Source organism: Phasianus colchicus, chromosome 6, assembly GCF_987193195.1.
Source record: "Phasianus colchicus chromosome 6, bPhaCol1.hap1.1, whole genome shotgun sequence".
In the NCBI taxonomy this organism is placed as follows: Eukaryota; Metazoa; Chordata; class Aves; order Galliformes; family Phasianidae; genus Phasianus; species Phasianus colchicus.
This window is the reverse complement of record NC_143441.1, coordinates 22160759-22182559: the sequence shown is the minus strand read 5'-3', so window position 1 is coordinate 22182559 and position 21801 is coordinate 22160759. Positions and strand designations below refer to the sequence as shown.

Here is a 21801-nt window from a genome sequence, read left to right as displayed (position 1 = left end):
CATAGTGCTGTAATTGAGTTTTTCCTGCTCCACTGTCTGGTATAACAGCCATACAACTGTACCATGCATGCAGGTAACTGGCAAACAACTGGAAAACTACTGAAGATAACTACTAGACAGTTTATAAGAGTGATAAATAAGACTTCCAGCAAATGGAATCACTTTTGTACTTGCCATTTTAGAAGGTGTAAAAACCACAGCTGAAAAACAGTAAAAAAATAAGCAGCTAGCCTGGTTTCAGCTGTCACTAACACCTTTGAAGAAAGATGCTTACAACTCCTGGGAAAAAGTGAGGGTGCTCTGTGGCCTTTTTCAAGTATGATTTATTAACATCCAACTAAATTGGTTACAGAGACAAAAACGTAAATGAAATGTGCATCAAGGTGCTCCAACGTTATTACAAATTTTTGCATTAAGTGAAGCAGAAAACAGGAACTATGCTGACTACAGAAAATTTTCTCAAAAATCTGAAAGGTGGTGGTCACCCTAACACAGAAGATAACTTTCTTCATCCCAAAATCATTCACGCTCCATCAAAACATACAACAAAATCAGTATTTAGCAGCATTGCATATGTAATACCTCATACATGTAGCATGTTTTTCCAGTACTGGAACAAGTAAAACACTCAAACACAGTTCTCAGGAATATCAAATATTTTCACCATCACCCCAGACATGTGGAGGTGAAAGAGCTCAGCATTTCTAGTGGATCAATCTCCAAAACTTTCCCATAAGTCGTAATACAGTTTTGTTTTATACAGCAGTAATACCTAATCGACGACTTGTATATATTAGGAAAAGAATCACTTAAAATATTTTTTTAACATACAGCAACTATTTATGTGGGAAATTTCTCTTATTGCTTTCAAAAACTACAGCAAGAACTGAGCAGCACAATACTGTGTTTGATTGTAAGTTACAGCACTTACTAAGTTTTAATAAATAAGCCAGATAAGATTTGCAAGTCCTTAACAATTCCAGCTGCTGGACTGAGTTTCACCCACCAGTAGCTAGAAGATAGAAGAGTTTATGTATAGTACATAAAATCCATGAATGAAAACATACCTAATCTAAAGAGCCTTTCATTTTAGCATCACTCCTTTGAATAGCACCATCCCATTCCAGCAAGCTGTACTCAGTTATGTGAAGAAGATGGATTTCACCCTTCACTGTTACATACGTGTGGCAGTCCAGGTTTTGTATTCCTCCTCAGCATGCCCCCACTTCCTATGAGTTACATACAAAATCTGAACAAAAGAAAATTTTCAGCTCTGAAAAGCTGATCATCCATAGACATACTAGAACAGATTTACACAAAAGCAGATGCAAGCACATTAACTAGGAGTACGCTGAGCAGATGTAGCTGCACCATTACCAGGCTGTGGTCTGACACCAGAGTGCCAGCGTGAAGAAAGTCCTGTTCACAGTCAAGGGAAAAGTACAAAAATAGGCCACAATGTTTATAGGAAAAAAGTAACTGTTTTGTCATTTAAAAACTTGTCAGAATGGGATGTTCTACTACTTTCCAGGATTTTCTTATTAATAAAGAGAAAATGGGACATTGAATAAGGACCTTTAGATGTGAGGGGACCTAAAAACAGTGTAAACAGCTGAGGGAAATTGAAGGGCAGATGCTTCATTTTTTTATTTACTCCAAAGCTGCCCCTGGTTGTATATTCCTTTGTGTTCCTTTCTGTCCAGCAACCTCATCTCAACAGCCTGAAACTCTTGCAGGAACATTAAACAGGTAAGCTGCCAAATAATAAGGTGACTGTGTCTGCAACCACCACCTCCTCCAGAGGCCAGGTCTTAAAAGAATCCAGAAGCCTGTTGTAGAGTCTCCTCTTCTGGAGATATTCAAGACCCACGTGGACACCTACTTGTGCAACCTGGTGAAGGGAACCTGCTTTGGCAGGGGGGTTGGACTCGATCTCTGGAGGTCCCTTCCAATCCCTATGATTCTGTACGATCTACGATCCTTCAAAGGAGTACAAGTTATGTATAAATGTAGATTATCCAAGCTCTGTATGAGGAACCTAAGTACTTGACTGGATCTGTACTTCAAAAGCACCCAAAAAATAGATTAATGCAGGCAAATTAACACAAAGCATATATCAGAGAGAAAAGATTAAGAAAGGAATGCAATGATGAATGGCACACACTACATCCACTCAGTCTATATAGCACTCTGTACTACCAAGAGTAGTGTCCTAAACAAGTTAAACTGTTGTTTTTTAACACCAAACTTTGCACCAAAATCTGATTCTAAGTGTCAAGTCTGTAAATCTGGAAGTACAGCTGTGGGTTTCTCTCTCTCTAAACACTATTTCCTTAGGACCTTTTCTCTCTTTGCTGAGCAATTTGAAAACTGAGTCAGTGTTGGAACACTTGAAGGCATGAGCTGTTCCATTACTTTGATGTAAATTTGTAGTAAGCTTTTTGCTCTGTGAAGGGGTGCACAGAGAAGGGGAGAGCTAGATGAGTGGTGCTCAAACTGTCCCCACATTATCTTAAGCAATGCTTACAAAGTCATCAAGTAAGAGTACTAAAACAGGAGGCAACAGGAAATTTTAAGATTGATGCACTGAGTGGAACAGTTTGGGAATCACTGCAGTGCAGGAAAGAAAGCAGTCCCCTAATACTTTATTTCTACCACTCAGGGTAGAAATGTCAGTTACTATACACCACAGATCCCCTAGTGCATCGCTGAAAGAAAATGGAAGTTTTTTGGGGAAAACCAAATTTCATATTTCACCAAGAATAACTGTAGAGTATATTCAAGTTTGTGAATGATTAATATATTTTTATACAGAAATACACAGAAATAACATCAAGACAATTTCTTTCCACTTCTTAATATATAGTTGACAGAAGCTTAGCAATTAAACCCAACTCTTTCATACAAACATAGGCAGGGACAACTATACTGCAGCTGGAAACATTGGCCAGATGATCATTCGCCATTGGTTACACCAGATAAAAGCCTAGCCTAATTTTGGGCATTATTTTACTGAAGAAAATAATGAAATTCTGATGTTTGCCTTCTTGATATGGGAATTTTGCTAAAATTTTCTATAAGGCACTTCCCAGCTCACTGCTCCTTGTCTTCAACTAAGAGTCTTTTAGGCATTTCAGACTGAAAGATACAGGAAAACAATGCCAGTTGGATTTCTCAAAAATCGTGACTCAAACATCAAAATGAGATTAGTTCTGTTTAACACCCACAGACCTTAATGCATTACAGTTCTTTAACTTTGCCCCCAGTCCCTTTATTTGAATGCTATTAACTATTAGTTCATATGACAAAGTATGGGGAAAATCCACTCCATACACAGAAAATGCAAAACCAGCAATCAGATCAGACAATAATCACAACAGCTGCCAAATTCATATGAGAATGAGAAGTTCAATGCATCCATCACAAACGTTACTCCTTTTCTTAAAAGCATTTTTCCACTCCTTTCTCTTACCCTCCTTTGTTGTTAAATGAATGTAATTATTAGTTATAGATGGTAATTGCAAACAACAAAGATAACTACAAATATTCACTCATTTCTGTGTCAAGTTTTGTTAATACAAGAATAAAACAAGATTCAAGTCATGAAGAGATTTTCATTTTCCTTGAAAAGCCAAACAGTTCCCAAAGGTTAAGATCCCCTTCTGAATGAAAGCCCAGATTTTGTTTTCATGCTGACTTGAAACATGCCTTGTTGCAAGCTAGCTGTGTTTTTAAAAGATACATTAAGTATAAGAAAATATACTAACACTTTTGGTGATAAATTACAGAAATGATAGTGAGCCCAGAGTTCCTGGGCAAAGTGAATAATAGTAAGAAAACATTTATCTGCTTGTGACACAATGAAGCTTCAAGATAGCAGAAAGCAAAATTTAAATATGCATCTAAACTGATATCACAGATTTGGTTTAAAATGGAAGTTTTCATAGTATTTACTTCATGTTACAAGTATTATATTGATCAATTTTAACAGGTTTTCTTTAGAACAAAGCAGCACACAGTAAGCTGTAAGCTTTTCTAGGCTACTTGTCCTTCTAAGAGTCACTCTTATCCATGCACTGTCCATATGTTCCAGTCATAAGTCACGTTAACAATGTTTATCATAGACAGGGTTTATTTTTTTGAAATGATATGTAAGAAAAGAAAGTAGTGGTGGACATTGATCTACACCTGAAATCTGCGTTGATGCGAGAGAGTCACAGATACACAGAACAGATTAGAAGAATCATGCGTCAGGCTTGAACTGCAGATAGGTAGGAATGCAAATTATTCTGTTAATGAACATAGCATTGTGATTTCATGGGAAAAAAAGATACTGCCCATCACTATAATCTTGACTCAAAGCAAGACTTCTGCTACATTTTTTTCCTGTTATATTTTAATCAATGACTCAGTGCTTTCGCAAATCTATCCAAATGTATAAAATTACAGGAAAGAGATGCAACTTATCTAGTGCAAGACACTTGAATGTTTATCTGAATATAACAAACAAACAGAGGAAGATCAAAGAGTTCATACATTTCTCCATAAGGCAGATGGTCATTTTTTAAATATAAGATCTTAAATATGTCGTTTATTTCTTAAGAGGTAGAAAATATCAAAATACTAAGAAAAAATTTCCAGCTTAAAACAATCAGTTAGTTTGCTTACCTTTTAAAAAGTTTTTCTGTTGCAGTTTTTAGGTTAATAAAAACAAATGAAGCTATGGAAGCACAGGATTTCGTGCTCTGTATACATATTACTTCCTGCAAAAAGAGAGAGCTGCTTCATTTAGACAGTGCTCAAACATTATATACAAAAGATCTCCTTGTGCCCTGTTGGCGACTATAAATCTGAAGATTCTCAGTGGAAAATTTTGGCAATTCCTGAATTTCTAGAACTACTTTTAGCCAGGTACAGCTTATATTTATGACTTGATCCACTGATGTAACTGCAGAACTTCCCTTTCCAATAATGCTAGTAAGAAAGCTAATAGAAATAAAAGCTTATTTAAATCTTTTCCACAAGCAGCAAAAGATTGTACTCAGATTTCAGCACTGGCTGATAATCTGTTTTAGCAATTTAGTCCAGTCCATAGACAGGTGAAATTACTCACTGAACTGTGGAAGCCTACTTACAGTTTGAGTCATAAGGCTTAACGCTCGTTTCTTAGCACAGCTACGTGATGCTGATGCTACTGTCTTCAATGCAACCCGATAAGGCATAAGTTAACTCTTAACTGACATTATTACACATTGGAAAAGTAGTGTAAAAGCTCCTCTTTTCCCTCTACTTGTTCACATTCAGTGCTATTTATTAAATATTTTATAAAAAGAAGTTAGGGTATTCGTACATTCAAACAATCATTGAAACAGAGAAGAGAAAACAAATGAATTATCAGATTCTAAATTAAGCACAATTCTGGAGATATGCACACTTGCACACATACACACTCTGCACACATATATTATATGTGTGTATAAATATATATATATATATATATATATATATATACTTTTTTAAAATCAGATCCAGGAATACAGCATGGAATATCTTCACTTGGCTCCTCTTTCACCAGAGGACAGGATTGTCCAGTTTGCAAAAACCCGGTTCTTTTCTAAGGTCCATGTAGGTTCCATTGCTCACCCAGGAGTCATCTTTGGATTTCCTATCAAAGATTAAATAGTTCTTTTTTAAACGTAAAGCTTATCTTTTCTATGTATTTGCTGTATGATGCAATGTAGCATGCACTACATACAGATACCTAATCCAGCCCATAAACCAGATGCAATGAAGCTCAGTACAACATTCAAACAAGGCGATATAGCTTGGTGAACTTAATTGGTATGTTTGGGTCTTGGGGAAATACAAAACACCCTTGTTTCGCTCACCGTGTCAGTCCTTAGCACTGAGAGCTACACTCCAGGTTTACTTCCGTGTCTCAAATGCCATCAGGCAGCTTTGCATAAGCTTCTGTAAGAATATGCCTTTTTAAAACCTGAACAGTCAGTGTCTCTTTCCTGATTGAGATGGAATCTGAAAGTTTCCTTTTTCCTCTCCAAAGGTGGCTCACCACAGTTATTACATAAGGAGAGATACAGCTCTCAGCCAAGAAGCAAGGCTCATCATTCTATGTACTGTAACCCTGAATGCACCAATCTTTTTTATGTAGTGTGCAACATTTTTGAAAAAACAGCAAATTATCTATTAAGTAAACCAGAACTTGCAATTTATTGAAGGAATAAATCACTATTGAAAAGCAAAATGCATAATTCACATCTACTCTAATACTTGCTCACATTTTTGCTATACAGTAATAATATTTTTTATTCTGTTATTTAAAAATATGGCACAAATCTCAGCTTTCATATCCTCATTTTAAGGATTCAAATCCTCATTCTTATTTACATTCCTCATTGTGAATATATAATAACATAGTTATGAGACCTTGCTTTTCTTCTGTCTGTTTAGCCTCCTGGAAGAAAAGTGTGCCTCCATTTCATTAGCTCACCAGCTCTTCTGACAGGCAGAGGCCTAAGCCATTTTCTTTTTGCATCTATTGTAAACATTTCTGTGTTTCTCCAAGTCTTACTCCTCATTAGTACTGTGTCTATCTAGAAAAACAATTCCTATCCCAGATCTGTTAATTATGACACATTTGCCCATATAGCACTCATCTTGGATCTAAATCTTTCACTGCATCCTGAACAGAGAAGCTAGAGGGTATAAGGCCGTGTTGTCACTAGCATTCAGTCTTGTCTTTCAACAGCTGAAGTCCCCCTGTTAATTGATTTACAACAGGAAGAAATAAAACGACCTCTATATCACAATTCTCTTGCCATTAGATAGAAGAAATGTTCAAAACCAGCCCAAACATGGGCTAGCTCCAATGTTCTAGCTCCAAACACTGCTGCACAAGGCAGTCCCACTGAATTTAAAGTTCAGCAGAGCTAATTAAGCTAAAACCACCCACATTTCACCTTGCTTGAAAGAATCAAGGATGCTACATTCACTCCTCAGGCAAATCCAGACTGAGACCAAATACCATTTACCTTTGGAACAAAAATTTAAAACATAAAAAAATCAGGGATGTGGTAATAAAAAAGCATATCCACATCCTAAGTATTCCTTAACTAAGTCTGGAGTGCTCTACATTGCTTCAGTATACAAATCAAGAATATGGAAGAAACTTGGGAAAACCTGGAGCCTTCTTTATGGCCGATCAGAACCAGATCTGTTGTAAACATTTCAATAAATGATGTTATATACTAATTATTATATAATACCTGAAAAATCTAGGCTGATGCTCCAGATTGTTTTCTTCCAGCACCTTCCGTCGTTCTCTCTGTAGCTGCTCAATTCTCTGTTTTTGCATTTCAGCTGCTTCAATATTCCCTTCTTCTAGAAACCTGTAGCACCAGCAGCGATAAAAAACATAATTGGTGCTTCAGTCCATTATTTTTGTTAGGTCCTCAAGAACTCCAGAATCTAATCTTTACAGAAGACAGCTTGGTGTTTGAAAGATAAACAACTGTATCTATAGACAATAATTGCATTACCAAAAAGCACTTATGGAAAGGTAACTTACAACAGGCTCAAAGTAATATTTGTATGAGATTCTCTTCCCTGGAAATTAGCAATGGTAGAAATTCCCCCACACAAAGAAGTTTCAAGAGTCTCAGGTTTCAGTTCTTCAAACACAGTATGCTTAACAAAGAATCCCTAGAAAGTTGTAACATCTTTGCAATGACAGTTATCTAGAAACTAGAGCATCCAAAACCAGTTCCAGAAAACACTGGTCTATAATGACTAGACATCTCATTCTGTTTCAGATGCAGAATTAATGTAGAAATGGGAACAGTCTGCAGGTATCTAAACAAAGGAGCCTGAGCTTAGGGCTAAAGTGAATGGACAGATTTTGAGGAAGATACTTAAGAGGAAAAACTTCTTACCTTTGGTCTGGTCTAAAGCGTGTGTCAGTGGATGGGAGTAATGACCTTGTTTGCAGGTCCAGTTCATTTAACTCCAATGCAAATTGAGTAAATCCATACCACTGTTCATAATCTTTAGGCATTGGATCTACAGCAGAAAAAAAGAACATTAAGAATTCCAATTAAATTTTACTATCTTTAGAGGGACAACACCAAACTCCCCTCAGTCTTTTTCAAAATCTCTGAATCATGGCCTCAATTTTGGGGGAATAAGTTGAGTCAAAGCATAACAGCAATGAAACGCATTCGACAGTCATAGTGATTTTTCAAACTTCAGTAAGTAAAACCCCACAAGGTTTCGGAGAACTTCAGATATGGTCCTCATTATGGAACTGAGCTATCTTCCAAAGTTTGATATACATGAAAACCACCACAGTTTACACACAATGAAGTGGTTTTTTGTTTGTTGTTTTTTCTTTGCTTTTAGAGTCCTCAATACTTTCTTCATAGCCAGATATGAAAAGGAAGAAGAATGAGGAAAATATGGGAAGCCAAGGATTAAGTTTCCAATATAATTTGAATGATTTATTTTTCTGGTCTAAATTTTAAATCCTTGAAAAAATTGTAATATTCTTTGCAATAAGAAGTTGATGTCTACTAGGTAGATTAAAATAGATAGAAAATAGATATTCTCAAGCATATTCTAAGTTCTGTATGTTAGCCATTCTGGTCACTAACTTGCTCTCCATATGCAATTTGAAGATGAAGTTGTCCCACAGTACAAACTTTCATGCCACTTCCCAAAGAGTCGATGCACAACATTCCCAGTTTTATCCATGACACTGCCTTCGATCTCATGTGCATTTGGATTCCAATACTTTGCCTAGAATCAAAAGGTGCATAAGAGATCAAGTGAGAGCGATATTGCCATGCTGTATGGTATTTTTTCTGAATTGAAAACTATTCATTTAGATTTACATTACAATATCATACATAAAGAACTGCTGTTAGAACTATAAATCAGCCTACTAAAGTGGGCTGTTGAGAATTGTATCTGTTTTCCCTGTGTTAGGGGCAGCACTAGGTGAAGCACAGCTGACTTTCAAATTTGTCCAATGACAGATAACACTGATTCCTGACTTGCTTACCTAAATCCTCCCCAGATTTGCAGAACAGGAAGAGAAAGAACTGTTATTCACAGTCACCTCCATTTTAGCCAGTTTATAATATCGAATTTATAAACTTGCAGTCTCTCCATTTCCAAAATCTACTACAACTCTGAAAATACATTACTATACTTTGAATAAAATACCTAAAAAGATTGCTCTAATGCTTCTTAGAAAGCATACAGTATTCAGAAAAAGAAGTAAGAAAAGGAAAATGGTGATACTCACTTTCCTTCTGCTGCTGAGTGCACCGTGGCACACAAGCATGGTTAAGTACTAACAGAGAGACCATGCAGCCATGCAGATACAAGCTATGAAAAGCAGAGCCTCGCTCCAACAATCAGATACAGAAAACTCAGGTTAAGTTTCTTACAATGCTGAGCAAAACTGTTTCTCAGGTTAGAAATTTTGGCATTATTTTAGGCTTTCAATTAATTTTTCTTTTCTTGAAGAAGTCATCTACTGCCAGAAGTTAATTTTAATTTCAGTTATGAGGGCATTTCTTGAGGTAGTTATATATCAATGCCTTATACTGAAGCAAAAGCTTTGAACAATTCAATCCTTCGCTTAGGCTCCTCCAAGCACCTGTAGAGGGCTAGAAAAGTGCACTGCTTGCAACACCCCATGTAAGCACTGTTTCCATGGCTGCTGGATGAATGCAACCGTAGCACATGCCATTGGATTAGTAGGAGGTATGTGGTAAGTCTCTTTCAGTAGACACCTTGTGTCTACTTCTCTTGTCAAACATAGACTAGGTTTTTGATTATATTTCTTCCTTTCCCTCCCTCTTATTTTTTTTTTTCCTGCATCTCACCTGAGAAGGCTGCGCTTTTCTTTCTTGCCTGGCTCTACCTAGTAAGCTGCAGTTCATTTATAGTTCATGATTCTCAAAGAATCACAGGTAATTTCAGAACTATATGAAAACACAGTTTGTAAGCAGTTGAACTGAGTTTCAGCAGACAGAATCCACCCCCTGCTGTGTTTGCTGGATAGGACACTGCCAAAATTACTGTTACTGAAGGTCACCTTTATGAAAGTCAATTTGCAGTAACAAGTGTCATCATTAAGATTTTTGATGATGATCTCTCCATAGTGTTCAATCCATCTTTGTCCACTTAAGATGTTATGGATGCAAGATGTCACCTTGTTCCATGCAAAATGGTCTCTAAAACTGTAACAAAATAAATACAGGAGAAGTCTTACGCCATATTTAAGCTAGCTTATAAACTTCTGAAAAAAATTCAGAGAGAACTCAAACGAAAAAAAAATCAAAAAACAAATTTTTAATAAAGTCTTAATATTCTTGAATACCTGTTTATTATTAATAAAGCCTATGACAACAATTCAGATATTTTTTTCCACAGGGATACAAATAGACACATGAAAATCACATGTGAATCTGAAAATTTTCCAGTTCATCAGCCCTCATGGGAAAAATGGGCACTAATCCATAGGTTACTTTACCTCTGAACCTTCACTCATATTCTAAAGATCTTGGAATGCACAGCTTAGCTAGCCACCATGAACAAGAGAATACAATATCTTTTATACACATTACCTTTTGGATACATTATTGGGTTGTTTCTCTTCTTTCTTAAATTTGGCAGATTAAATTTGTAGACTCTCTTTGGAAAACAAATTTAATTAGAACAATACTTAACCTTTAGACCTGTGTTTCTGTTACCATACTGGCTAGAGGGGAGTTTTTGAGCGATTCTATTTGTTGATCTATAGCTTTGACAAGCCAGCATAGGAGCACTGTAGATTTTTATTTTTAAAAATCAACCTGAACTGTAGTGGTTATGAGCACTTACTTCCTTGAATAATAAATACCAGATATGCTACTGGTGCTATTTGTAACTTACGATAATTATTTAAGCAGTGAGGACAGCTGTCAGCCTCAGCTACAGACCTAGACCCCATAGTGGTAGGGTCTGTACAAATGCAGCCACAAAAGAGCAACAACCTCCGAAACTCAAATTCATATTCAAGCAAAAAAAATCTGCAGATTCCTTTACCATGCAGCTTTTCCATGTAACTGAAAAATGCACTAAGCTTGAAATTGAACCTAAGTATGAAAATACAAACTTTGCTTTTTCACTAAAGCGTATGAAATTGATGGCTTTTATCTCATCATTGGCTTTATAACATTTGAAAGATCTAGAGCATGACCTTTGAAAGATTTAGAGCTTCTGTTTTGTTTTTTTTTCCCCCTCTTTATTTTTAAACTAAATCACCAATTCTTCCAAAGGCCCCATCTGCGCAGTACAGGTTCTCATCTGCAAAAATGGAGCTTCAGTGGAAATGAGCCTACATGTGCGTGTGTGAACAGCAATGCGTGATCGCAGCACTTACGCTGGAAGAGTTACATGTGTTGTACCAATGGGGACAATTTCCATGGACTTTCCCCAGAATTTGTTTTTCCATCTTACATCTGAAAAAGGATGAGGGAAAGGGAAATAAAAAATAAAAGGCAGGTTTAGTCATCAGCATGGGTGAATCAATCTACATCTTGGCTCTACTTTAAGAAACACAAAATAATGGAGTGTAACATAATAAAGAATGTTCAAAATAATGCTAACCTACAAACGGTTAAGTGTTTATTCACAATATTACTGGTTATTTAAATAGAAAAGCACCAGAGTTCTAAGAGTTGTCTCTTAAAAACGTTTTCAAAAACAGAGGAATTTAAATAAGCTACAGGCAGGATACATTTATCAGTAATTCAGTTGCTAGTGAAAGAATGCAGACATTTTCAACCAAACCAAAAAGAAAATTCCAAATACAAAAATATAACAACTAACAACACCCACAGGGCAGAAAATCAGATAGGGATTTAGTCTGACTTCCCCTGGAAGTTTAATTGGCCTTTTAAAATCTGGTCAGAATCAGAAGAACTGTCCAAGTCTCACATCATTTCCTCCAAAAAAAGAAGATGATAAATCTCAATGAAAGCTTACAAAAATATCTTGAGGAAGCTGTTAAATTAGTGATTTATTTCACTTCAAAGTGAAATAAATACGGACAGAGAAGCACAGCTAAGGGGTATGGAGTTAAATTAGGCTAGACAATCAGACAGTAACTTTCACAGTGACTTTAGTGCTTGCAAGATAGTATCCTTGCTGTACTAGACACCAGCATCTCCAATTCTATTCATAGATTCATTTGAAAATAAAGGAAAAAAACATCTCTAGTCTCAAAAAGATGCTAAGACGGAACAAAAACCAAACTACAGCTTCCAATGCAATTGTCCGTTGCAAACAGGTCCTACAAATGTAGTGTTAGTTTCTTAAGTAAGGGAAAAGAGTTTCTGAAATAACTGCCCCTGTCAGAACCCACTCTTCTAGCTTTCCATAAATGATCCAGAGATTTCTCGATGTTGAAACAGGAACTAAGGTCACTCAGTATCTGGTGGAATGACAGCACTATTCTAGCAATGTAGCTGAGGGCTGTCTCCTTTCAGCAGAGGAGGCAATATGATAAGTGGACAGATATTTGCACAGAAAGAACGTATCTCACTGACAAGATAACTTTATGATTAACTTAATGTTAATCTTCCCACATAAGTTAATACAGCCCAGTAACAAGAGGCCACAGCATTTTCAGATTACATTTACATTAGAAAAAAATCATTGTCTAGATCTCCAACAAACTCAGCTAGACACATTTAAAAACACAACAAAAAACAAACCAAAACAAACCCTGCTGCACCCTGACTGAGTCTTCTGGTTCACTGGGACCAGACCTCAGGCTCTCTCTAATTGACCAGACTCTCAGTTCTTGTTTTTACAGAACAAATTTGTTCTCTAAGTGCATGTTACAATAGTTAAGTGACATTAGCTTTCCAAGATCTGATAAAGAAATGTATCATCAGTTTTTGAGATAGGCTGTTATCTAGTCTTGTATACAATCAAATAGAAAAATTTTTGGTCATCTTTGCTTTTCAGGTACGAACAGAAGAATTCTTGTCCTGTATGTGTTTACAAAGCAAAGAATTAGACTAATGACAAAGCTGCAATTTCTGTTCTATACAATTCCACCTGTAATAACTCTAATCAAGTTAGCAAAGTCAATCCTAACAGAATTAAAGGCTATAATATGCTACATAGTGAATTGACAAAAGTCTGGGCAAAGGATTTTAACTGAGTTAAAAGGCATAGTTATGTCCTGTGTACACTCCAAAAATATTGGATTGTTCAGGTTTTTTAACTGCCTGACATGTTCACTAGACTTGTACAGCAAACAAAGCTCCAACATACCATTTTTTGAAAGACAGTGTTAGTAGTGAAACAGCATGAAATTTATGCACTTTAATAATACTAAAAGAGACAGACACGGTGAATGTACTGTCCCTGCTGTTATACATATTTCTGGAAATTATTTTCAGAACAGAACTGCAAGATTCGTCATGGCTCAGGCTTCAGTGCATAGTTTTCCAAGTTCTATTCTAGGTTGTCTTTATAAATATCTTGAGGTACAACTCTCCTCTTTTAAACAAACCTCTCACCAAAAACAAGCAAACAAACAAACAAAAAACCCAAGAAAATTATTTAACAGATTTTGAATACATGCACATAATTGTAATGGCAGAAGATCCAAGTAAAAATAATACCAGTAAGCCAAGGATTTCTTAAAGCCATTCTGTTATGACGTAAGCAGAAAAATTCATCTTTTCCCTATTTCTGGATATTTCATGTTAAACATACAGTGCAATTATTATGAGGACTGTGAAAGTGAATGATAGACTGAATATTTACCTTGCCAAAAAGCAAAATTCACAGATTCAGCATGGCATGCAGAAATAGGTGGATGGTGACTGACCTAATAACAAGACATGAAAGAAGGAAAAAAACAAAGATAAAAATGTTAACTCTTGAAGAGTCATTTTGTTTTGTTCTATTCCTTTTTTTTTTCCCTTTTATTTTTCATTCATTTATTCATATATTTCATTCATTTACAATTTGAACATTTACTTTCCTTTTGCAGTTATTTCCTTAAGGGGGAGCCAGTGAGATTTGTAATGTACTGAGACCTAAAAAGCCTTGAAAGAAAAGGCAAGCTCTGTTTAAAAGACCTGTAAATTTGTTTGTTGAAAAAAATCTAAGCATGGATTTTGTACATTGTCTCTATTGTAATAATTACACTTCATCTGAAAGCCTCATTCATATATTAACAGAAGATGCACTTTATGCAGACAGCAAAAAGGTAGAAGTTACCACCCAAGCAAACAAAAACCAAAGGGCCAAATGCTTATGTACAGTAGATCCTTACTAAACCCTGACTGTGGGGTGGGACAACAATCAGCATCACTGAACAGGACAAATAATGGAGCTTTTAAGACTGCACAAGTGACGCATCCAATTTTTCTTGTGTGAAGCTCTAACCACACACACTGCATTTCATCCGCTTTGGGTGATAACAGCACATACATAACAATGCAAGGACTGCAACAACAAAGTGAGCATTGTAAGTAAATAAATAAATATGTTATGCATACTGTTCAAATAAAATAGTAAATAATAAAGTGACTGCACAAAGCAAAAGCTCTCTACATTCATCCTTCTGGGTGAACAAGACTAAAATCTGACCAGGACCAATGCCTTGATGTGTGATGCCTACTGTTGTTTTGACAAAGACACCTTTATTTTCAAATCAAGTTGCTAATTCCAACTACGAATTTCATTTCTTAATCACCCATATGACTTGAATGCAGTTTTACTTTCTTGTTTCTCATTTTGCAAATTTGTTATTTTATGCAGTTCTCCCTGACCAACCTTCACATGGTTAAAAAAGAAATAAAGTAGTACTAATTACTCTCAGCTACTCCCTAATCCACTGAGAGCAACACTCTCTCTCCCTCATATACTGTGTTCAGATTAACCCCAGATGTCACTATAATTCCTAGGTTAAACTTGGCTCTCACTTAAACTGTGATAATTCCAGAGTAAGGTCATGGAGCTAAGTAGAGTTATTCTGAACATACCCTAATAATAGAACAGATCTCTATAATTTTATACCTTCTGCTTTTCTATTTCACACATTACATGGTAACTGCACTAACAAGTTATCTAGGGTAAGCATCAAAATGCTTGCACAAACAAGCAATAAATAAGAGCTCCTGATGCAAAAAGAAATATTTAACGTTTGCAAGCTGCATGAAATTTCTTTCCTCATATACCACCCTCTCTTCCAAATATTCCTCCACCCCATAATAAAATAGTAAAACTCTACCATTCATGTCACATACTGCACATATTTGAACAACAGTTATTAACAAAACAAGAACACTCATATTTTTAAAATCTCCTTTAGGAGAAGTAGCCTTTGTAGTGATTTGTCTAATATTTAGGGGAAAATTTTCTCCTTTAATTCAAACTTATATTAAACTAAGTTCCAAACTTTATAATCTGCTTTGCTATTCCAATTTGATGTTACACTGGTAACTTCACTGCTCCAAGAACTAACTCTTAGAACTAAACGCAATAAAGATTCAGACGCATTGCTTGAACTTAGACTTGATTCTTGCTTTGACTGTTCTGCTTTTTTTTCCTTATTTTTACGCTTGTCTGTGATACTTCGTAGACTAAGGAAAGATCACACATAGCACAACTTCTTGTCCTTTGCACAACATGATGTACAAAGTGCATCAAAAACACTTTTCATTTACTAATAGAAGACTCTTACAAGGCTTTTACTGATCAAATTTCTAGGCTGCACAGCTTTGCCTACTATGCTTTTCTAATTTTTGTTGCAATGCCTAGACAGAATAAAACAGCTTTCAATCTTTCTTACATTCTGATAGGAACCAGATTCTTTAAATTTTACCTCATTTTAACTTATATCTCAAGCTTAGCAATTTTGGTATCTGGACTGGTTCAAATATTATATATTTTTTACCCACACTTAATAACCATACTACAGGAAGACTATTTTCAGCAACACTTAGACCTTGATGTGCTGTATACATCCTTCAGCTACTAAGCCGTGGTACCAGATTTGACAGGCTTAGCCCACAGAGTATTTGGACAGGGAGAATAAACATTCATGGTGCTATAGAAAATACTGGTGGTTGATCAACTGATGTGAATGAAATATTTGCTGTAAAAAAGATGATCTGTTATGAAAATTTTAAATGATTGCACACAAAAGAACATGACAAGAACATAAAGCCTTTTGTAGTAGTGAACAGATTTCAGAATGAGAAACTTAAACAAGTTACCTAGTTACTGGAGTAACAGCCTGCCAAGCCTTTGCTTCTGACTGTCAGTGACTGGTTGTCACATTCCATCCCAGCGTTAGCTGCCTTTCCTCAATAAACAAAGCAATTTCCTTCATTTATAATTCTATAGCATCCCTTGAGTTTTGCTGGGCAAAGGTTACACAAAGTAATTTTGTATTTTGCTATAGCTCTGGGGGATACCAGCCATGCATTCAGAATTAAGTAGTCTATCAAATAGCAAAAGTAAGTGTTGCAGCATACAGTACCTGTTCTGCAAAGAACTGGAAACCCTTATCTTCACGAATACATTCATAGGTTTCTCCAAGAACAGGATTAAATGGCTTACTTCCAGCTCGGTAGTAACTGGATGCATATGCAGATACTGCAAACGCAGCTATATACACCTGGAAATAACACAGAGAGAAATCTGATTATCACAATCATGCACTTTTTTTTCAATACATTCTGACTTAACAGAAGATATATATATATATATATAAAAAAACAAAGACCTTATCCTGACATCAGCTATTTATTTTTTCCATTATTTGCAGACTATAAATGTGTATGCCTCCTCCTGGGAGTTAAGCATTAGCTTGTACATTATAGAGTTTTTCAGTTTTCAATGAATCATTCAAGAGGCCAGCGACAGAGTTAATAGGATCGAACTTCGCAAATTATTTGACTGAAAACAGAGTCTCTGAAAACAGTTTGAAACAATTCAGTATTTTGGAACACACAGAATTGAAAGTAGTAAACTTAAAAACCACTGATAGATTTTGTATTGTAATTGGCTTTTACAGTTATGGTCTGTTATTCTATGGATCTACTCACTATCCTTTCTCTAAACATGGCACAGGAAATACTGTGGGAGTTTTCACAAAATTTGTTATGTTCAGTGCAACCTGTACCATTTTTCTTCCTTTCCATATCCTTTTCCACATTTTGTGAAAGAGTAGGTGTTTTCCATTCACAAATTCAGAAACTGACTTAATAAAGAGCTATTCTGAAGCAAAATGTTGCAATTACTATACAACAGCTAACAACAATTTTACCTCAAGAGTTTTTCAGAGTCAAAGAATACCACGTTCTGACTCAATTTCCAGATGCTTAAGCATGGGAAGGAGTGAAAAGACTTATTTTCATCCCCATGCAAAGACCTACTGTTTATTTTCTTTTAATCTGTATTCTTAACAAAAGCAAAAAAGAGTTCTATACTTAAAAACAAATTAACAGCCACGTGCTCTATAGCAGAAGTGCTAAGTCATGGCTCCAAGCAGTAATTAAGCACCTGGTAGGAAGGCAGAGCCAACCCAAGGGAGCTCAGGTGCAAGCAATGCACCTAAGTGACTGGAAGGATCCACCCCTTCCCAGATCTCATTTAAGGGTTGGCAGTGAAGGTAAGGGTATCTTGCTGGAGACCCCTGCATAGCTGAGACCTTCTGAGGGTAAGTGGTTTTTTCTTTATCTCTGTGATGATGACTGTTGCATTTGAGTAAACCTTCACCTATTGCAACCTAGGACCTTGCTATTTTGCTGTCATTACTATGCTTTCCATTGTATTACATCCTTTAAATCCTAAGGACAGACACAAAGTTACCATCCTTGTAGAGTTGGAACAAGTGTCTTTTCAAGCAGTATTTATAACATAATTATTTACATTAATAGCCTCATTTTAAAGTAAGAAATATTGATCAAAAGACTTAATTTAGTGTAGGGTACAATCCATCTCTTCTATTTATGAGAATGTAGGGAGCTTTAAAGTCCTTTATTTATAGGCATACATATTAAGCACCTCCTGTGAATCTAGAAGCAAATAACTGAAATCAATTTTCTCTTGTTATTTATCAAATTTGGGATTCTATGGTAATGGAAGATGACATCAATATAGTAACCAACATACATAAGCAGTGCCTAGTTTTAAGTTCCTGACCATTTTGTAGCATCCTCAGAATTGCAAAAAGTCAGCTGATAAAACAAATGGAGCTCACTTAATTGACCCAAAACTATCACATTAGGGTAGGGCTGGAAGACTCACTATCTTCCATGGAGACCTGTTTCCAGATTAGGCAACTTCACACTACAAAGATACGTAGTATTGTAACTTCCATACTCATAAGAGAAGCATAATAGTTCACTCCTCTTTGCTCCAGGTTTTTTAATCTTGGAAAACTAGAAGAGTAAGGAAGAGGGAAAGATACAAACCAGATTTCAACCTGTACTTCATTTAACCTTGCAGGACAAGGCACTTTAGGAGATGTGCTTCCTTACAAAGCAAAAGAAATTAGGCAGAATAAAAATTAGTGGGTAACAAACACAGATGTGTTAGAGCCTGCCTCTCTCAGCTGGGTGGAATGAAAAATGGAGATGAACGCCTTCATATATTTGACAGATTGATTTTACATTGCACTCTCTTCTGGTTATACTGATTATTATTAAGAATTTAGAATAAAGTGTTTACCATCCGTTCAAATGGGTTAGGTGTATGAGCTGCTTTATCTAGTAGCTCACTGTATTCCAGCTCCTCGCAGAGACGCTGAAGGGTGTTAAGTGGTTCATTCAATTCCACAGGCATGGCCACTTTAGAGAGATCCTTTCCTATGTTGTTTCTTAAGATATTCCACAGGCTGATGTTACTAGTATTGGGACACGGAGCTGGTAAACATGTTCTCCGTTTAGAATGGCATCCAATTCCACTTTCAGAAATACAGTCTGAAAATAAATATGCAGAATGAGTTAATACATCATTTACATACACTTTATCCCTCTTACAAATATACGTTAAAATGTAACCATTTTTTTTGTCGAAGATGCATTTCATTCAAATAACTACACCTGTGGTTTAAAGATAGCCTGCTACAAAGGGATAAAGAATAAATGTGACTCTAATATCTCTAAGTTAACTTAAGGTAGAAAAGCAGCATGAAAAACTACCTCCTTTCCCTTAAAGGCTAGAAGAGAGACTCAGGCTTCCTGCTGAATTTGAAAGAGTAAATATTATTGCTATCCTAATTGTAACAGAGATAGATTCCTATCTGTTTAAGTGACATAAAACCTCCCTCTCTGACAGAGCTTCAATTAAGTTGCCACTTCTCAGAAGACAAGGAATAAATTACAGATTTAAGCACCAAAGTAACTCCTATCTATCTTCTTTTGAATACTGCTTCCAATGAAATCTAGCGTAGTACAGATCTACATGAAGGCTTTCCTACTGTGCTTGCCATAGCACTGAGCACTTTAAAAATGTCAAACCATGTTGGCTTTTAGATACATCCATATATTGCTTATTTAATTGCATATATTGCTTTCTACCTGCTTAACAGGTAGAAAAACTGGAGCAATTCCGGATCTTAGTGTTTGCTAATATTTAAAAATAAAATGACTCAACTACAAGAATACCTGAGGTGGCCAGAGTTGTTGTCAAAGCAGTCAAAACAGAATAAATAGTTCGAACTGTGCAATGAAATTACATCTATTGAATCAAAATAGGGCTATAAGCTTCTGCAACAGGTACATTGCTTAGTTATACATCAATTTTGATTCAGATGGATGAGATTTCTCTCTTCAGTGTAGTTTGCTCACTCCTAATGAAGAGAACCCCCCCTGGTTTCCAAGACCTGTGACAAACAGCCACAACAACACTGAAGGGAGACTAAGACACCTGACCTTCTGCTAGGATCAGTGACTTTTCAAGTCAGACTGGACCATTACTAACATCTGGTCTGACTCTTGACAGTGCAGGGGTCAAGATTTTTTTCAGAACTCCACAATTCATAGCTCAGTAAAAGCCCATGTAGGAAAAAAGGTATCCAATTTGCAATGGAAGAGGTAGACTGACCAAAGCACAGAAATAGGTATTAGAAGTACACAGAGGTGCTGCTCACACAGCATAGTTCAGTGGTAGTCTTTGTTACAAGGTGAACACAGCTACATTCTTTGTTTTCTAAGATTCAGACTATGAGGAAAAGAAAACCAATCCCATATTTCAAAACATCTTTTTTAAAACAATTACAGAACAGATCTCCAAACGTACTAACTACTGAAATATAAAGGGATCCATTCATCCTTGGTAGCACTTGCAAGTAAGAAACAACTGGTCAGCATTATTGAATGTAACACAGATAAAGTGGGAAGAAGATTATGATTAGATGAAATGCTTTGAAAGCACAAAGCCAATTAGTTTATTATGACCCATTCCTTTGCCTCCATTCTTTTATTCTCTCTAATTAGCAAGGCTGTTAAATAGGTGTACCCAGTAACAAGTCTGTCATAATTAAAAGGCAGAGAAGAAATTTGTATGGTCATGCATGAGGTGTGAGAGTAAATACTTCACATGTTCTTTTAAACAATAAAATCTGCTAAAAATGACAGAACTTTGAACATGGTTGTTATATTGAAGCAAATTACTTTCTAGAGAAAAATGAAATGAAAAAGCAACCAAAAGCAGCAAGCCTTACTAGTTTGAAAAATCCTGTGGCCATGAAAGGATCTGAAAAGGAGCTGAAATTGAGAGAACAAGCACATTGGTATTTCTCTGCTGATACTGAACCACCACCCTGCTTAAACAATGGTGCCTTGGCCCTCTTAATCAGTTTAATCAGAACATGGTGCTCAAAAGCAGTCTGAGGTGATAACAGGGGGGGAAAAAAACACACAAGCTGTCTATATCACCATCTGTAATATCAAATACTTTCTAACAAAACAAGAAAAAATACCTCAAACAAGAAACACAATTCCCAAAACATGATATCATAAAACCCTGAACTTACCTAAAGTTTGTCTTTCGTTCTCAATGTCATTGCTTAGGTTATCTTCTGAGACATTATCACTGATATCACTTACGTATGAGTCATCATCTGATACCTATGTGCAGGATGGGGAAATAAGACATGTTACTCACTAACATACCCACTAAAATAATTCCACACGCACACAAAAAATAGTTACTTTCTGCTGCAATTAATATTTATTGTAGATCTGAACTTTTTAAGCTGTGTTTCAGTATTGGAGAAAAGTACTAAGTGGACATAAGAATTAAATACTTTGGGAATTATTACCATCAGCGATAATTCAATTTGTGCTTCATCATTGTGGTCTCAGAGCTAAAAGGGCTTTCACCACATCAAACACCAAGAACTTAGGGAGTCCCGGAGAAGTGAGCTATTAAGTTTTAGTATGTGTAGTTTTGGCCCCAAGGTACACCTACAGGGCAGATATATTTCTATGATAGAATTTCCTTAGTTCCTGCATGATGACTCAAGGCAGATCATACGATATATACAGTGTCTGCATATTAGCTACCTGTTTGCCATTTTCCTCAGTGTACATATAAGACTTCTCCACAATAATTTTTTACATTCAACTGTGAAGAGAACAAATGAACACAAGCAGCATAGTAACTTATTTTTGTCAAATCATCTGAAGTGCAATTAGCACACTGAAAGACCACATGTTGAGTAGCAGATAATGAACTAGATAAAAATAGTGT

The 21801-nt window shown here is 36.0% G+C and overlaps 1 protein-coding gene across 9 annotated transcripts in view; it reads right to left on the bottom strand.

The window, feature by feature from the left end:
• Positions 1–1051: 1051 nt before the first annotated feature.
• The window catches only part of OSBPL3 (oxysterol binding protein like 3), an 89792-nt gene continuing 69042 nt past the window's right edge, over positions 1052–21801 (bottom strand). For all 9 annotated transcript variants that reach the window (XM_090142655.1, XM_090142656.1, XM_031590121.2 and 6 more), the window contains 10 exons: positions 21083–21176; positions 18775–19025; positions 16580–16717; positions 13852–13915; positions 11450–11528; positions 10121–10265; positions 8667–8811; positions 7950–8076; positions 7284–7406; positions 1052–5665 (listed from right to left, as the gene is read on the bottom strand). In XM_090142655.1, coding sequence (XP_089998781.1) covers positions 5569–5665; positions 7284–7406; positions 7950–8076; positions 8667–8811; positions 10121–10265; positions 11450–11528; positions 13852–13915; positions 16580–16717; positions 18775–19025; positions 21083–21176 — 1263 coding nt within the window. In that variant the 3' untranslated portion in view covers positions 1052–5568. The remainder of the gene's footprint in view (positions 5666–7283; positions 7407–7949; positions 8077–8666; positions 8812–10120; positions 10266–11449; positions 11529–13851; positions 13916–16579; positions 16718–18774; positions 19026–21082; positions 21177–21801) is intronic.